This window comes from Nerophis lumbriciformis, linkage group LG04, assembly GCF_033978685.3.
Source record: "Nerophis lumbriciformis linkage group LG04, RoL_Nlum_v2.1, whole genome shotgun sequence".
NCBI lineage: Eukaryota > Metazoa > Chordata > Actinopteri > Syngnathiformes > Syngnathidae > Nerophis > Nerophis lumbriciformis.
In genome coordinates, this window is record NC_084551.2 from 27,373,993 (window position 1) to 27,393,385 (window position 19,393).

The 19,393-nt window shown below is 40.1% G+C and overlaps 1 protein-coding gene across 1 annotated transcript in view; it reads right to left on the minus strand.

Annotated features, from left to right (window-relative positions):
* Positions 1 to 19,393, minus strand: part of cdkal1 (CDK5 regulatory subunit associated protein 1-like 1) — a 532,667-nt gene that overhangs the window by 300,873 nt on the left and 212,401 nt on the right. The window contains exon 8 of the mRNA XM_061951156.1: positions 15,989 to 16,092. Coding sequence (XP_061807140.1) covers positions 15,989 to 16,092 — 104 coding nt within the window. The remainder of the gene's footprint in view (positions 1 to 15,988; positions 16,093 to 19,393) is intronic.

Below are 19,393 nucleotides of genomic sequence, written 5' to 3' on the forward strand. Positions count from 1 at the left end.
TACCAGCGGAAATATTCATTACTTATCGTGGTAAGCAATGTCAGCTAAGATTTATCTGAGAGCCAGATGCAGTCATCAAAAGAGCCACAGGTTCCCTACCCCTGTTCTAGAACAACAATGAACTATCTCAAAGTGACATACCACGTACACACATACAACTAGCACCATGGTCATGCATAATGAGTGGTGCGAGGGATGAGACAGCAGCTGTGTTGTCCAAAATGTGAGTACACATCAGGATTCACACAGCCAGAATTTAGGAAACATTAATGGGAAAAGTTTTGAAACAAAGTTGGGGTAATGCAGTAGTCTTGAATCCACATTTTAATATGACTATGAACATACTGAAAATGTGTAATTGTTTATTACTTCTGTACGATAAACATAGCAGAGCAAACTGAATACATCAAGCACTGTACTTGATGTTGTGCATGGTCTCACTGCCTCTTTACAGCCATGTGGGGACATTGTTTTACCCCAACAGTATTGTTAGTTCCAACCATCCATCCATGTTCTTGTTCAAAGATAAAACTGCATTACGTTGGAGCCTCGATTCACGAACGCCTCTATTTGCGTCTTTTTCAGTTTACAAACGTTTACATTCTGCTCAGTGCCCAGTGGCCTGCTCAGTGGCCTTGTGGTTAGAGTGTCCGCCTTAAGATCGGTAGGTCGTGAGTTCAAACCAAAGACTATAAAAATGGGACCCGTTACCTCCCTGCTTGGCACTCAGCATCAAGGGTTGGAATTGGGGATTAAATCACCAATCACCTGGGCGCGGCCACCGCTGCAGCTCACTGCTACCCTCACCTCCCAGGGGGTGAAGAAGGGGATGGGTCAAATGCAGAGGTTAATTTCATCACACCTAGTGTGTGTGTGACTATCATTGGTACTTTAACTTTAACATTAGGGCTGGGCGGTATACCGGTATTACAGTTGATACCCATATGTTTTAGAAAAATATATATATTTGAGACAATACAGCCATAGTGTTATATTTTGATGTGCCTTTGTTATGGCCGTTTGCTCTTATCTAAGCATGACAGGCGCATTACAGGGCATTCTCTTTGGCTCAACCCCCGTCCCATGCATGTTTACATAGGCTTCTATGACACAACACAACACACTTTACAAAAGAATATGGCAGCTCCGGTGGTGAATTCTCTACTCTGAGTGATGCGATGTTTGGTCACCGACTGCATTTGTCAATTAGTGAGTGACAACAGATTTATTTACACATACACCAATTTGCTTGAGAACCTGTATCTCTCGACTTTACCACTGATCTCATCTGTTTATGTTGTTCAGTTCTGTTGGCAACTTCGCACAGCAGCTGCCTGTTGTGTCAAAATGTTTATCTAGTCCTTGGCTTGAAAGTGCCTTTTCCAACAGCCCATGCGGACTAACCTAGTGTAGCGGCTGGGTGGCTGAAGAGTAGCTTCAAACTGTAGCGGCTGGGTGGCTGAAGAGTAGCTTCAAACTGAACAGCCAGCGGCCTTGACTGCAGTGAGCGAGTAGAAGCTTCATCCATCCCGTGCGTGAGGCTATAAACCTAACGTCAATTAACACGATTAACCAAAACTGCTTTGACATAGTAATGGCTAATTACTTTAATATTAAAACGCAGAATATCACGGAAATTGACATACATTTACCGTATTTTTCGGAGTATAAGTCGCACCGGAGTATAAGTCGCACCTGCCAAAAATGCATAATAAAGAAGGAAAAAAACATGTATAAATCGCACTGGAGCCCGGCCAAACTATGAAAAAAACTGCGACTTATGGTCCGAAAAATACGGTAAGTGAAATGCTGTCATTGTGAGGATAATGTGTCCAATTGTGCTTATTTTTCCCGACACACTCAGTCGCCCTGCCCTAAACTAAACAATGTCAACACAGCCACTTGAAACAGCGACTAAACTACGGAGGTAAAGCTAGCAAAAACAATCCATACACCCACAACACATCTAATACGCGTTTGTTTTTGTGAACGACATCATCGATGCAATAAAGTATTAATGTACAAACAAAACAGCGGTCACAACTTGAGAGGCGCTCTCTTTTCGTTTGCAGCCTAAAGTGAGTCGCCTCTTTACTTGTCAAGCTGAGAATAACAACACAGCACACGTCCCCCCTTCACAGTAATAGCGTATCAGTAATAGCAAATCCGGTCTGACGAGATAACACAAAAATAACAAAATAAAGGTTTAAAAAAAAGTAGCTTACACAAGCATCATGTACTTAAAATACCTATTGATACATTTACAAAAATACTGGTCAGAATTGTCCAAAGGTGTCTTGCACCAAACAATGTGAGGATTTTTGCATTTAATGAACAATTTATTATTTTTTGAATGGTGGTAAAATAAGTGTAACAGGAAATTATCATAGATCGGGCCACGAACATGACGCTACAATCAAAAAGGTCTTGGAGCAAGTGCAGGTCCAAAACAAATAAAGACTAGCGGTAGAGAATTGCTTCAAAAGGAATTTTTGGACGAAAAATATGGAAACAAAACTTTTGAATGTCTCAAAGTTCATTCAGAAGGCTCTGTGGATTGATGGAAGGAGTTTTATATCTGAAAGAAAAGACTGTTTGTGCCCAGATACGGCTCCAGAGGGTCGGTGGGTTTCTATTGCTGTGGACAACCTCTGGAGTTGTGTGGATTACAGAGTTATTGCTCATCAGTTTGGCATGCACAAATGCAGCGTGAAGAGGTTTGTGTACGCTTTATTTTTAGCCTTTAATATACCTGCTTCTCTTCCATCTCACTCGTTTTTGTTTGGGAGTCTGAACAAAGCCGCATTCTCCATTAACCTTCATAAATAAATATTTGTCTCTTTTATCTTCAATTGATGCACTTCAAAATGTTCCGTTCTTTTATTTTGTGAAACTTCTATGTGAAGGTAAGGAGTAAAATAACTGCATTATTGCAAAAGGGAACATGAAAACCAAAGAAACAGGGTTTGTTTTGGTATTATGGCTCTATTTTGATTTTATTTATTTTTAATTCAATTGCTCTGTGTGTTAGAGCCATATACTCTTTCTGTCCGTCAAATTCATGATGTCACTAAGGGGTTGGCTCAAGGCCAAGTGCCAGTCTACTTAACAGAGGGGCTGGTATCTTGCTCAGATGTTGCTGAGTGGAGGCGCAACAGTTTTTGACTGTGCCAGGCTAGTATTTTTTTGCTCCTGTTTATTTTCCGTTTTTGTTACAAAGTGAGTTTTATTTACGTGACTTTATGATGATAAATATTTTTGTTAAACAATTCTGGACATCGATTATTAGCCGGCTGCACACGTCTGAACTAGCTTCAGTTATATTCGGCAACCAGTAGCAGCAATAGTATAGGACTTTACCGCTACATTAAATATAAAGTATCCTCTCAATTACAGTTGTTGCCTGTTTTGATTGAATGTTACTTGCTTTCGGGTAATACCACGTGCGTTGAGACTGGCGCATGCACGATACGAAGCCTGCACACACACACACACACACACTCGAGAGATCTGGTTTTCAATTGCATAATCCTGTTGTGTTAGTCCGATTTCTCAAAAACCGAACATGATCGGATTAAGGTGTTTCCATGGGTTGTTGGATGCTTATTTAGAGTCGAACCATTTGAGTACTGACTGTCATTTATCATCTGGCATCACTGACCCATACCAGTGAAGTACAGGTATTTAGGTGTTTGCCCTTGCAAAGTCGTGACATCATAGTTTACTAACAAATCTGATTGATTATATGAAACAAAGGTGTCACATTAGTGTACAATATAGTAACTATCTTTTAACAAGAAATGCATCTTTAAATACTCTTTTGGTTGTCATCCACAGTGTTTTGTATTGATTTGCTCTTTGCGTTTTCCACAATTGTTATTGATTCAATTGTAAAAGTCTACGCTCACACTGCAGGTCAATGCCCATGTTTTTGCTCATACTGTATGTGACATGTTTGATTTTTTCATTTCTGTGTGCACGGTACTGTTTGAATTTTTATCAAATCTGACCAATGTATGTGGGTCTGTATGTGGTCATTAATCTTACATGTATTTGATGCAACTGCAGTTTAGACGCTCAGATCGAATTCATCTGACATATTTGTTATTAGCTAATGCAATGGCAGTCACACAAAACATCACATATTACAACACTGTTTAGAACATTGCAAAACATTAAAAAAAATAGACTACAAGATTGTACATGAATTTACATTAAAATTAATCATTATCAATATATGTATAAAATATGTAAAAAAAACAACAAATGTTAAAGTACCACTAGATGGAGCCCTTGTACCACTAGTGGTACACGTACGACAGTTTGAGAATCCCTGTTCTATGCCATATATTTCAGTTTAGGAATTGTTGCACAACATCCTTGAAATTGCCACAAATGCATCAAGACTGAGACCTACACAAATTCTACACTGCAGTATGTGTGCCGTCATTCCATTTTTACAGTATTAGACACAAGCAGAAGTGGCGTTGCTTTTCTAACGTGAATGACTATATAAAAAGTCTGGATTTAAGCAATTTTGGGCATCATACGCTGCAATGTGAAAATAGCCTAAATACAATCCAGTGCCTCCTTCCACAAGCATCTTTTAGCGTACTACTGCGACCAATCAAACAGACCTTTTACAATGGAAACAGAAAATATAACCCGTTCCAGACTGAACTGATCCGCACCGCCTAGTACAGGGGTCAGCAACCCGCGGCGCTAGAGCCGCATAGCGCCGCCCTAGTGGCTCTCTAGAGCTTTTTCAAAAATGTATGAAAAAATTGAAAAAGATGAGGGGAAAAAAATATATTTTTTGTTTTAATATGGTTTCTGTAGGAGGACAAACATGACACAAACCTCCCTAATTGTTATAAAGCACACTTTTTATATTAAACATGCTTCACTGATTCGAGTATTTGGCGAGCGCCGTTTTGTCCTACTAATTATGGCGGTCCTTGAACTCATCGTAGTTTGTTTACATGTATAACTTTCTCCGACTTTCTAGGACGTGTTTTATGCCACTTCTTTTTCTGTCTCATTTTGTCCACCAAACTTTGAAGGTTGTGCATGAATGCACAAAGGTGAGTTCTGTTGATGTTATTGACTTGTGTGGAGTGCTAATCAGACGTATTTGGTCACTGCATGACTGCAAGCTAATTGATGCTAACATGCTATTTAGGCTAGCTATATGTACATATCGCATCATTATGCCTCATTTGTAGCTATATTTGAGGTCATTTAGTTTCTTTTAAGTCCTCTTAATTCAATTTATATCTCATGACACACTATCTGTATGCAATATGGCTTTTAATTTTTTGCGGCTCCAGACAGATTTGTGTTTGTATTTTTGGTCCAATATGGCTCTTTCAACATTTTGGGTTGCCGACCCCTGGCCTAGTAGAAACAAGGTTTTAGATGTACTTAATATAATTCATGTGGCTTTTATTTTGGTCTTCAAACCTTGAACTAGTTTGGTCTGTAAGTATCTGTAGTTTCTGCACATAGAATTGTTCAATTGAATTCCTCCCAGAGCACGATTTGCCTCACCTCTATCTAATACATTAAGCTGCAAAGATTTACAAAAAAGGAGTCAGGAAATGCTGCTCGTGGTGGCATACATGTCAACTCTGCTTTGACTGTGTGGTTTTGAATTTAGTGGCTGCAAGAGAGCCAGATAATGAAAAACTGTTGCTGGAGCCTAAACTACTGTATGCCTGAGTGCAGAGAAGCACACATGGGGAGACGCTTCTGCTTGAAAATAACTCCTGGAAAAAGCTTCTATCCAGAAATCAATTTTTAGCTCTTCCATGAGAGCTTTAGTCTCTGGTAATGACTTTGCCTGGAATTTATTTAGCAAGCACAGCAGTTTTCCAATGTTATTTCAAATAGGCAGAACATGGTGGTGACTCGACTAGAATCAATGCAGCTCTGTCAATATTTCATGTCTTTGCACTCATCTGTCACCTTGCCATCAAGGGAAGACAAATTACACTGAGCCTTCACATAGACATATAGGCATATGCTCATCCTTTTATTAAAAAAAAAAAAAGCAATGAACCCTATAAATCTATTAAATTGTTTCTTGCACTGATCCACTCTCCACAGCCCTGTAATGACTGGCACTATTCACAGGGTGAATAATCTTTGAGTAAGTTTCAGTGTGTGATTCCAGTGCCCACCAAACAAAATGAAAATGGTAGAATCGCTGACCCGTGGAGGATTGTTCCAGGCAAACTTTGGCAGCCTTGTCTGCCCAAGTGTCACGTTACCGCAGCAGCAGGGGTAAACAGGAGCTGACATCTGTCACAGATGTTGCAGCTAGCCAGTGAGCTTGCCCATATATCTGAGGCTATGTGTCAAATGCCATCCAGCTGATGCCAGCAAAATAAACGGTGTCATTCTTGCTATGCTTGAAAGTGATCAGTCATGTGGAAATTACATAAAAAGAAGATTAAACATGGAAAAAAATATGTAGAGAGGGGTCCTCGAACGTTATGTGTACAGCCTTGGATTTGTTCAAAGATGTATAATTTCTAAAAATAATTCCTTTAACTATTGTAAATTTAAAGGAATTCAAAGGGTCAAACTAAGCATTTGCAATGTTTTGGTAACATCCATCCATTAATTCCAGTCGCAGGGGGTGCTGGAGCCTATACCAGCTGCATTCGGGCGGACGGCGGGGTACACCCTGGACAAGTCACCACCTCATCACAGGGCCAACACAGATAGACAGACAACATTCACACTCACATTCACACACTAGGGAGCATTTAGTTTTAAATGTAAAATTAAAAATGATTTGAATGCGAGTACCATTTGCAGTACAGTATATTTTCTCTAAGGACAATACTATATTAAGTAGTACCTCAACTTACGGGCTTGACGGCGCTCTTAACTAAAACACTTGCATCTCAAATCAACATTGCCCATTGAATTAATTTATATGGTGCCTGGCCTTACCGAAACTTGTAACATGCCTTTTAAAATGAAAAATGTTTAGATATGTAAAATTGTATAAAGACATGGAATGTTCTACTAAATACTACAGTATATTTTAAGTAATGTAATCATTTGTACAGCATTTACCTTAGAGAGTGGACGACTACGGTATCTCCTTCCAGCTGCTTTTCCGTCAAACACATCATTAGAGCTTCTCCATAAGTTCACTGATAAATGTCAGCAGTTAAGATAATATTTTATAGAGATGTAACGGTATCAAATCTCACAGTACGATAGTATCACGGTATTACGGCCACGGTAAATTATTATAGCAATATACGTCTATGGAAAAAAAAAGCTTGGCAAATATGTTAGTGTGAAAATGAAGTGGCAGGAATGTTTAGAATAAACACACTTACTGTAATTTAACACGCACATAACGTTAACATGTTTCTAATCATATTTATTACAACAAACATGTATTTCTAAGTGCAAAGAATGGTGCAGGAGCATCCATTGTTTCAGGCAAATATTTACAATAAAAAAATACAGTTAAAGTCTTTAAAGTAACAATGTAAACATCCAGTGTAACAAGTGCAAAACAATAATGTTCAGTTTAGTGTCTTTATACTTTTACATTATAAGAAGCAGTGTCCTTTACAGTGGACATTTTTTATATCAGTCTGGAAAATGCCTCAGTCATCGTGAGAGACAAGTGGTAGAAAAATAGATAGATGGATTGAGGATGTATCAGGTAGCTTTTTAGTTTACTCGTATTTCCTGCGTTGAACATTTTTTTGGGTGATTTACCGCCGTGCGGTGCGACAAGACCGGCTAGCTCTGTGTCGCCTTGGAAACGTTCAAAACGAAAGTGGCTCGCTTCGCTTTGCTAATCGCAGACTTTCATACCACCGCCAAAGATGTTATGTTGTAGACCATTGGGTTGAGTTTTTCCTTGCCCTGATGTGGGATCTGAGCCGAGATGTCTTTGTGGCTTGTGCAGCCCTTTGAGACACTTGTGATTTAGGGCTATATAAATAATCTTTGACTGATTGATTGATGTTTTGGCCTGGACTTGTTTCTGTCTGTCTGTTAGAAACATAACTCTACCAGTTAAGGACAGAAAAAAATTCCTAGTTTGTGAACCTGTTCTCAAACAATGGCAATAAAAAACTATTCTGATTCTTATTCTGATTCTGATTTAATATCCAAAAAATCAATTCCTTGTATCTATGACAAGTACGAACACACTTCACTTCCTGCTTACGGCGTTCAACGCCCCCACCTTGCCGTTCCCGCGTTGCGCAGAGTATTTTAGGAGATGCCGTTTATTTACTGACCTGGCCAACGCTTAAAAACGCCAGAAAAACAGTTCCTTTGAAACTTTCACACTTCACACTATTATTGAGAAGACTTTAAAACCGAAATACTGCAGTAATTATAATACCGTTACATCCCTATTATTTTAACGTTCTTGACTGCGTTGGACTCGTTCCGCTTCAGTATGGCGCAGACTAGGAGGACTAGGATCAGTATGCTTCACCAAGTTGGCAACCCGCTTGGTCATGTTTTTGATAATTTACTCCTTTAATTCAATTAATATCATCCACTTCTTTACAACACAGTCGCTTTCTTCCTTCCCACTGTTGGAAAACAAAGTTATGTCGATCTCTAACTATAAGCTACTAATATTGAGTCAGACCAGATGTGTTTAGGGAGAATCTTAAGGGATTCACGGTTGACATTTTGCCATGCCAAATAATGCCAAGGATGCTAGGAACACTCATTTTTGCTCATTAGCCAAGAGACAGCTGTTATCTCAAAAAACTCTTAACTTAGTGCACTCTTAAGTTGAGGCACTTACACTTGGCTATGCTTTAGAGTAGTCAGTGTGCAGCTTGTATAGAAATATAGATTAACTACTCACCGAAAATGACTTAACACACAGACCGTATTGTTTAAATAGATGGCAACACGAGGGTAACAAAATCATTGTATCTTGCCTACGGTCCAGCATGGTGGTGGTACTATAATGGTCTTGGGCTGCATGAGTGCTCCCAATACTAGGAAAACATGAATTCCAACATACTGTGACATTGTGAAGCAGGGTCTGGTGGCACCTTGATTTGGAAGTTGAAGGTGATGAAGTTACCAGGTATATGTCCAGACCTCAACTCAATTCAGCACTTGTGGGGCATCCTTAAGCAAACGTACAGTATTTAGCACATTGTGTCTAACATCCTCAGTCAGAAGGGAATTCCAATAACAACCTGTGCTGCTCTGGTGAACTCAATGCCCAAAAAGATTAAGGAAGAAAGTAGAAGAAAAAAAGGACTATGAGGCAAGTGAATAAGAAAGATGTGTTAATGTTAGAGATGTCCGATAAATGCGTTAAAATGTAATATAGGAAATTATCGGTATCGTTTTTTTTATCATCAGTATCAGGTTATTTTTTTTGTTTTTTTTAATTAAATCAACATAAACAACACAAGATACACTTACAATCAGTGCACCAACCCAAAATACCTTCCTCCCCCATTTACACTCAATCACACTCATTCACACAAAAAGGTTGTTTCTTTCTATTATTAATATTCTGGTTCCTACATTATATATCAATATATATCAATACAGTCTGCAAAAGATACAGTCCATAAGCACACATGATTGTGCGTGCTGCTGGTCCACTAATAGTACTAACCTTTAACAGTTAGTTTTACTAATTTTTATTAATTACTAGTTTCAATGTAACTGTTTTTATATTGTTTTACTTTCTTTTTTATTCAAGAAAATGTTTTTAATTTATTTATCTGATTTTATTTTATTTTTTAAAAAGTACCTTATCTTCACCATACCTGGTTGTCCAAATTAGGCATAATAATGTGTTAATTCCACAACTGTATATAACGGTTGATATCGGTATCAGTTGATATCGGTATCGGTATTTAAAGAGTTGGACAATATCGGAATATCGGATATCGGCAAAAAGCCATTATCGGACATCCCTAGTTAATGTTGAGCTACTTCGTCTTGAAATTTGAGTTCAAACAGCCTCTTAATCTTATTAAGATACCAGGGTATATTCTACATCCCTAAAATGTGTTTTTCAGTTTCTTGTGCAAGAATAAAGCTCACATTTCAGAGATGCTCATTACATTGCATCTTTAGAGGTTCTGTTGAGCATGCAGTGCATCAAACTTTCTACAAACGAACAACATCCACGAGCTGTCAAAAATCACTGGCTAAAAAAGCCTTTAGATGTTGGGCTCCAGCTAGTGTTGGCATTACCACACTGGCTAGCAAAGTAAGATTTTAATTGTACGGCAAACTGTCTGTTTAACTGTGCATATGACAATAAACAATCTTGAATCTTGAATCTTGAACTGGCTGGAAACCCAACCGGTGTCGCGGGTGTGAGGCTGCATGTCATACACTAATGTAACGTGTCATGCTGGAGTGCTAGCAGTGTGTCTGTATCTATGAAGTGTCTCGTTCTGTTGGAGTCAGGATATCCAACTGACAGTTAAAAATGGAAAGGTCACAGCCACAGTGGGATAAGGAGATTTCAACAAAAAGTCAAGACTTTTCCTCCCAGCTGTGGCCCCTCCGAATGAGGAGTTTATCAAAGTATTGTTATATTGAGTAACAGCATTATTTTGTCCCTGTTTCAATTCAACTTAACCTCTAATGCTGGCAACATTTCCACTTACAGTGCATCTGGAAAGTATGCACAGCGCTTCACTTTTCAACATTTTGTTATGTTACAGCCTTATTCCAAATGAAAAAAAATTCATTTTCATCCTCAAAATTCTACACACAATATGTCATAATTACATTTTGAATAGGTTTTTTAAAAATATTTGCAAATTTTTTAGAGATTAAAAAAAAAATCAAAAATCAAATGCACATTCACAGACTTTGCTCAATACTTTGTTGATGCACCGTTGGCAGCAATTACAGCCTTAAGTCTTTTTGAACACGATGCCACAAGCTTGGCACACCTATCTTTGGGCAGTTTGGCCCATTCCTCGTTGAAGTATCTCTCAAGCTACATCACGGGAAGCGTTGGTTTACATCCAGGATGTCTTTGTATATTGTTGCATTCATCTTTTTCTTTATCTTGACCGGTTTCCTGCCCTGGAAAACAGCATGATGCTGCCACCACAATGCTTCACTGTAGAGATGGTATTGGCCTGGTGATGAGCGGTGCCAGGTTTCATCCAAACATGATGCCTGGCAATCACGCCAAAGAGTTCAATCTTTGGTGTGATGACAAAATAATTTTGCTTATCATGGTTTGAGAGTCTTTCAGGTGCTTTTTGGCAAATATTTAAGTAAGAAATGGCTTCCGTCTGGCCACTATACCATACAGGCCTGGTTGGTGGATTGCTGCAGAGATGTTTGTTCTTCTGGAAGGTTCTCCTTTCTCCACAGAGGAATGCTGTAGCTCTGACAGAGTGACCTCTGGGTTCTTGGTCACCTCCCTGACTAGACTAAGATGAATGCAGCAATGTATAGAGACATCCTGGATGAAAACCAACGCTTCCCATCCAACCTGATGGAGCTTGAGTGGCGCTTCAAATAGGAATGGGCAAAGAGGAATGGGCCAAACTGCCCAAAGATAGGTGTGCCAAGCATGTGGCATCATATTCAAAAAGACTTGAGGCTGTAATTGCTGTCAAAGGTGCATCAACAAAATATTGAGCAAAGGCTGTGAATACTTATGTACATGTGTCGTTTGCTTCTTCTTTTGTTTTTTTAAATAAATCAGCAAAATTAAAAATTAAAAAAAAACTTTTCACATTGTCGTTAAGGGGTATTGTGTGTTGGATTTCGAGGACAAAATGTGATTTATTCTATTTTGGAATAAGGCTGTAACATTACAAAATGTAAAAAAAAAAGAAAAGAAAAGAAAAGCACTGTGAATACTTTCTGGATGCACTGTATCACCAGCTACACAAACCTACACCCACCTTCTATTATCTGCATACATTAACAAGCCCTCTGATGTTTTTTTAATATTCTGAGTATTTTACAAGCTGTGCAGCTACTCTTTTTTTCCACATGGAAACATAACTATTTACCTCAAATCACATTTTGATCAATTCCACAAATAATTTCCAAATTACCAAAATAAACCAATCACACACCCTAAGCTGACTGACTGACCAATAAAAATTAGCATTCATACTGGCAAATTGTCAGATTCTATTTGTCACTAAATAGCAAATAAAAAACCTGCTTCATTTAGTAGTTTCTATTGGATTCATATATAAAAAAGATTGCTAATAGAGTGAGAATGAAAGTAAAATGAAGCATTTCATTTAGCAGTAATGCAATTCCAAACCTCAAAGTGAGCCTTAGGTTAATAAATGTGCTGTATGATTTGTTTAACGAAAAGAGAAAGATATCTAACAGGGAAAATGTTGACTGGATGGCCAAAGGGTGTGGGTACCAATTATTCCCCAGTCGAATCCTGGTTATCTCACTTGTCTGTGTGTGTGTGTGTGTGTGTGTGTGTGTGTGTGTGTGTGTGTGTGTGTGTGTGTGTGTGTGTGTGTGTGTGTGTGTGTGTGTGTGTGTGTGTGTGTGTGTGCGCGCGCGTGCGTGCGTGCATGCGTTTTGTGCATGTGCATGTGCATGTGCATGTGCATGTGTCAGTGTGTGCGTAGAATTCCAAATTACTATGATGAAATCTGTTTTAGTAGTCACATTAGTAAAAAAAATGTATATTGTAGCTTCAGGATTCTCCCAGGTAACCAGATGTTTACGGTTCCAAAGAAATGATAGCGTTCACACAAGCAGTCCACTCCTTATTAAGACATACGGCAACACCTGAGCATTTTATGTTGTGGACCTGAACATCTTCTTTCAAAAACTGGCATGTTGCTTAGGTCACATTCACTGTTTTTTTTTAAATGGGTCAGCAACTCTCAGGTTCCTCTTTCTCTGTTTTGAAAACAACAACCGTCTCCTCCTATCATGTTTCCTGTATTATAACGGATCACATAAGCATCCGCTTAATTTTTTGCTCAGTGTTCATGACATAAGGTAACCATCCTAAATTTAAAAGGTGTGGATTCAGGTTGATTACATTGCCACAGAAAAACAGTGAAGTATACTGATTTTTATATTAATGTGTATGAAACTATTACACCTTGAGGACATGAAAACAGCAACAACTTACTGTGTAACACAGTCTTGCCACATTTCCAGAATGCCCTATGCTACCAAAGTCTTTAAAACTTGCTCAAAAAGTGTAAAGGGCATGCTATTTTCAACCTGCAATGGCTTCTATCTTACATGAGCACACACACACACGCAAACAGCAAGGTAACACCAGCTGGTGAGTTCGTCCTTGAATGCCCACCCTCAGGCACTGCTGTAATATGCATGCAGCTGTTTTAAAGAGTTCTAGATGGCTTCCATGCAAAAAAAGAACGGAAAAAAGGTCAAGTTCAAATCTAAGATGTGGCCATTTTGTGCAGCTTGCATGGCTTGCGTATGTTTTGCGTGGGTTTTCCTCCCACGGTCCAAAAACATATACACTAGGTCAACGAAAGACTGAACTGCTCCATAGGTGTGAACATGAGTGGGAATATTTGGCTCTATAATTGAGCCCTATGTCAGGATAAGGATGAATTGATGACCAACCTCTCAATCAATTATTAGTCAACTGGGGATTGGGCTGGACATTGAAAGGACCTATAGTGCCCAGATGACTTTATGTATGGTTTTGTTCAGGAAATTAATCTGGCAGTCATTTCCGATAACACCGAATAGTTTTTGAGAAATCGGTCGATAACTAATTGTACTTGGAACGCCCCCTTTGCCATCACCAAACTTGGTATTCCGCCCCCTCTTGGTGTGATGACATCTTCAGAACTGGAAACAATTTCCCCGCATAGACAAAGTGGGTAGCACTTTGGCTACCCCTGTGGTAAATTTTATATGTGCTTTATAAATAAAGTTGATTTGATTTGATTTGATAAAAGAATGTAAAACTTCACCTTGATTACTTAACTACACTTCTAATTTTTTGTCGCCCTGGTCCATGACTACTTCAAAACTGATATGGTTAACATTATGAGCAAAAAGGAAATATAAATATGAGCAAAAAGGAAATATAAATAATCTCCATTTCTGGAATTCCCTGTTCTTCCATCTCCTTTTCCAGAGACACCATAGCTTGTGTTTCCTCATGCTCTTTTAGCATTTCCCCAAGAAAAAAAGATGCAAAATAGAATACTAGAAGCTTATTTTTCTCTTGTTTTTGAGAATCCGGTCTGCTTTTCTTTCTGTTTTTCTGCAGGTACCCCGCCTTCCGCCCGATTGTAGCTGAGATAGGCTCCAGCGCCCCCCGCGACCCCAAAGGGAATAAGCGGTAGAAAATGGATGGATGGATCGATGGATTCTTCCTCAGTCTTTCTCCCCTTGGCGGTGCTCCTGATTTTTGGGATTGCATTTGGTTTGAGTATTTAAAGAACCAGTAGAGTGGAAAAACAAATGGCCTCTATATTGAAGCTATTATCAAATATATCTATCTGATTTATGACACCAAAAGATTTACAATGTTTCCGAGTACCGTATTTTTCGGACCATAGGGCTCACTGCCGATGAGCGGGTCTGTTCAGTTCTAATTTCACACAAAATGTGCGCTGGATTATAAGGCGCATGAAAGGGGTCATATTATGATTTTTTTCTGTATTTAAAGGCCTACTGAAATGCGATTTTCTTATTTAAACGGGGATAGCAGGTCCATTCTATGTGTCATACTTGATCATTTCGCGATATTGCCATATTTTTGCTGAACGGATTTAGTAGAGAACATCGACGATAAAGTTCGCAACTTTTGGTCGCTGATAAAAAAGCCTTGCCTGTACCGGAAGTAGCAGACGAGTAGCGTGACGTCACAGGTTGTGGAGCTCCTCACATCCGCACATTGTTTACAATCATGGCCACCAGCAGCGAGAGCGATTCTGACCGAGAAAGCGACGATTTCCCCATTAATTTGAGCGAGGATGAAAGATTCGTGGATGAGAAAAGTGAGAGTGACGGATTAGAGGGCAGTAGGAGCGATTCAGATAAGGAAGATGCTGTGAGAGGCGGGTGGGACCTATATTCAGCTGGGAATGACTAAAACAGTAAATAAACACAAGACATATATATACTCTATTAGCCACAACACAACCAGACTTATATTTAATATGCCACAAATGAATACCGCATAAGAGGCGACTTGAAGCTGTTTAAAAAAAAAAACACAGCACCTATATTGGCTCCATTGTAAGCGGATGTTGATTTTTATCAACGACCGTCCAAACGATTGGTTTATTTACAAGTTAAAATGCATTAAAAAAAACCGTGTGTTCTTGTGTCTTTTAATGATTGTGAATTATAGGCAAAATTCCCCAAACAGTTGTTTGTCGTTCTTTGCTTCCAATTTTGAGGGAGAGGTTTTCTGCGTCAACAGTTAAGTTGTGGCTGAACGAATGCTGGGGATAACTGGAGAGCCCTGACCGAAACCCCATCAAAAATCTTACAGTTAATCAAGAGCACAAATTTCTTGCTTGGCCCTGGCATCAGAAATTATTTGATTCACCTTTGACGTCATTCTTATACAAGAATGGACTTCAATTTCACAGACACACTACAATTTTGCAGAAGCTGTTCGAGTCCAACTCAAACATACCAGCATCACTAACTACATATTATAATGTTTATAATAAACACACTACAAACAGTCTGTCTGCCCTTGACTGACCCGCCTGGGGGTCTTATTGAGCCATGGCCTGCTGTGCAGCAGTGAAGCTGAGAGTCTACTCTTAAGGAACAGATGCTAGAGCACAACAGCTGCTCATCTGGCATCAAACCAAACCAACTGGATAGGCACACAACTCATGAACAAAAACATCAACATGTGTTACTAAAACCTTTTCCTGCCTGGTAGGACAGCCGCATGAGCATGGTACACATACATTTGCAATAAACATTAATGTGTAAATACTTTTAACATGTATTGTTGTTGAAAAAACAATGAAGTCACCTTGGAAAGACTGGCGAGCTCTCTCCACTAGCTCATCTATGGGATAGCTGGCCAGGTCTCCTCTGGCATGCTTGGTCTTGCAGTAGGTGCAGGCATTCAGACACCTGGACAGGTAAGTAAAGACAATGATATTCATTAAAAAAAACACTCAAATCAAATAACCTTTATATTGCACATTTATTCCTCAAAGTCCAAAAATCTAAGTAATACAAATAGGAAATAAATACATTGCAGAACAAGTTTATTTTAAGTTTCAAATTTACATGTAAACTGACTATTTAAGGTTTCAATTCATTTGGTTTAGTAGCATAGTTTATCATTTTACTAGGGATGTAACAATATGAAAATGTCATATCACGGTTACTGTCACCAAAATTATCACGGTTATTATCATTACCAGCAAAAGGGACGTAAACCGGATTGACAAACTGATCCAGAAAGCCGGCCAAACTATTGGCACGCAGTTGGAGGAGTTTGTGTCAGTGAGGGACAGGAGGACTGGACAAACTGCCCGCCATCATGGACAATCCTGCCCACCCACCCCACCAGACAATTGAGGGACAGTGGAGCTCATACTCCAACAGTCTCCTTCAGCTTTGTTCCCACAGTGTTCGATTCAAAAACTCCTTCATTCCGCACTCCATCCAGCTGTATAATCACTCGCCATACAGCAATAGATGATGTCTAATACCTGACACCTGACATGTTAGCTACCTCTCTTTGTTTATAATGTATATTTTCTGCTGGATCTACTCTATTTCATGATGCCTTTTTTTTTTTTTTGCTGCAGCTGTTACATACAGTATACTGTAATATTGTACATGGTAATTGGGATTTGTTATATATTATATATATTATATAAAAATATAATATAATATAATAGTATATATTATATACTGTATATATAATATGTAAGTATTACATATATGTTATATTGCTACTATGGTACACTTTTAGTCTACTTAATACCTGCATATACTTTCCATCCTTTGTAACTGAGCTACTGTGTGGAACAATTTCCCTTGTGGATCAATAAAGTTTTTCTAAGTCTAAGTCTATGGTATTGTTGAATGCGCTCAAAAAGTACTCATACACAGTATAACAAAGTTTTATTTAAAAAAATAAATAGAATACATAGCCACACAATATACTTTCTTGGCAGAAGAAATATGTTATATAATAGCATTGTTCTGGCTACTTCGGAGCCAGTTTAAAAAGTGTTTAAATATGTCAATCTTCTTCCTTTTTAATTTTTAAAAAGTGTAAGTGTTTTTAATGACAAAGAAAAATATGTTGGGTGCATGCATTAAGTCCGGTTTGTGACATAATGCAAATTAACTTCCTGTTGTCATATTGCCTTGAATGTAGATGATCTCTTCAGCATACAAAGAACCATTTGAGCCCATTTCCCACCAAGTGAAACCCACCTAGAGCCGCAAACTCTGTTTGCTCCTTAAAATGATGATAACACCAATTCTAGTTTCATTACATTCATGCTACGGCATTTATGAAATCAAACACTCGACAGAAAACGCAGTCTGTATTGTGACGATTGCACGGTGCAAATGCTCGTAATTTATTTGAACACTGCGTGCTTCTTTGAACTCTCTTAACAAGGGGGAAGTGAGACATCGTACCTCTCTGGACGTCTTTAGCAAACACGGTCACCTTGTGCTTAACGCAAGTATTTCCTCCATCATCTGCAGGGCTGTGCCTACTTTTCCCTGAAGACTAGTTGAGCGTCTTAAGGTGTGCTGCCATATCCACCATAAAATGCAGCTTGGCGGGGGGATGAGGATGCCTCCTATGGGGCTCCAGTCCTCCTGTCTTGTCCCCTGCTCGTCCATCCCTTAATCTTAGCTGCATATTAGACACTTAGGATTTGGGGGGCTTGGCTTGGTTGGGACCCACCATGACCTTGATGTCCCCCAATTTTAATCGCATTATTAGTTCCCACAAGCATACATATCTCACTCACGCTACAGTACACACATCAAAAGGGACTGGAGGTCGGCTGTGTCTCTTGTTTGAATGTTGGTGTTTGGGCTGACTGGCGGGCTGGCTGGTCTCCGTGTTTTTTTGATCGCTTTGATTTGATTGGGTGGTGCTGGCTGGCTGGGGGTATTGCGGCTGCTGTTTCTGCTGCCGTTTGTTTGTGGTGTGGGCGCCCGTGGTTGCTGGGTCTGGTGCAGGAGGGTGGCTGATGTTGTGACTGGTGGCAGCGCGCGCGCGTGCGTGCGTGGTGGTTGTCGGGGCTGACGAACTGTGTATATGTATGTATATGTGTGTGTATGTATGTATGTATGTATATATATATGTGTATGTGTACATATGTGTATGTATATGTATATATGTGTGTGTAAGTGTACATGTATATGTGTATGTGTATGTGTATGTATATGTATATATGTATATTTCTGGGGGTACGCTCTGGGCCTGCCTGTCAGGCGGGGGTCGGCGCCTCAGGCTACTGGATCCGGACTGCGTGTCTGGAGCTCCTGATTCCCACCGTCCATCCCTTCCGGCTGCCCGTCTTGGTTGGGGCCTGCTGGGTCTAGTCCCTGCGTCTATTGTGGTAGCTTGGTGCTGCAAGGTATTCCGAGGTGCTGCGAGTCGGCCAGTTGCTGGGGTAGTGACCTTGTGTGTCAGCATGTCTGTGATCTTCTTTTAAATATTTATTTATTATTATTATTTATTTTTACTATATATTTTATTAATATAATTTTTTTATTTGCCCCTCCCTCAGGGGGGGAACCCGGCGGGGCGGTTGCTGGTTGTTCCATCTTCATCGTTGGGGTCCCTGCGGGTGGGGTGATTGGTTCCCGTGGCCCCGTGTTGGTGGTCCTGCGGCGGCCGATTTGGGTGGGGTGGCCTCGCCGCGCTCTCCGGGAGTAGGGGGGGTGGGCTCGTGGGGGCCCGGTTGCCGGTGGGGCGGGGGCGGTCTTCCCCTCCGGTTGCGGGGAGTCTCTGGGCCCCCCGGGCGGGGCGTCCCGCCTTTCTGCCCGTGTGGGGTGTGGTCTCTCGCTGGCTTGGGGTCTGGCTGTCCCCTGCTTTTCTCGTGCCTTGTCCTCTGCCGGGCGCGTCCGTCTGCGGCCTGCTGCTGACCCTTGTGGGCGGCGCGGTGGGCCGGGCTCTGGGGTTCCTGTCGCTGGCCGGCTTGGCTGCGTGGGGGAGGTGGTCCCTGGTTCCTTGGGCACCACACCTACTGTTTGTGGGTTGGGCTCTCGGGGAGGCTGGGGCCGTACTCTGGCTCCCACGCACACTGGGAGTCTAATATATTGTACATACAAATTCACATATACTGACATAGGTACCTACGCTCCCACATACATACACAAATACAGTACATATTTACATACTCAAAGTTCGTACATCCACACGCACATTCATTATACAAACATACAC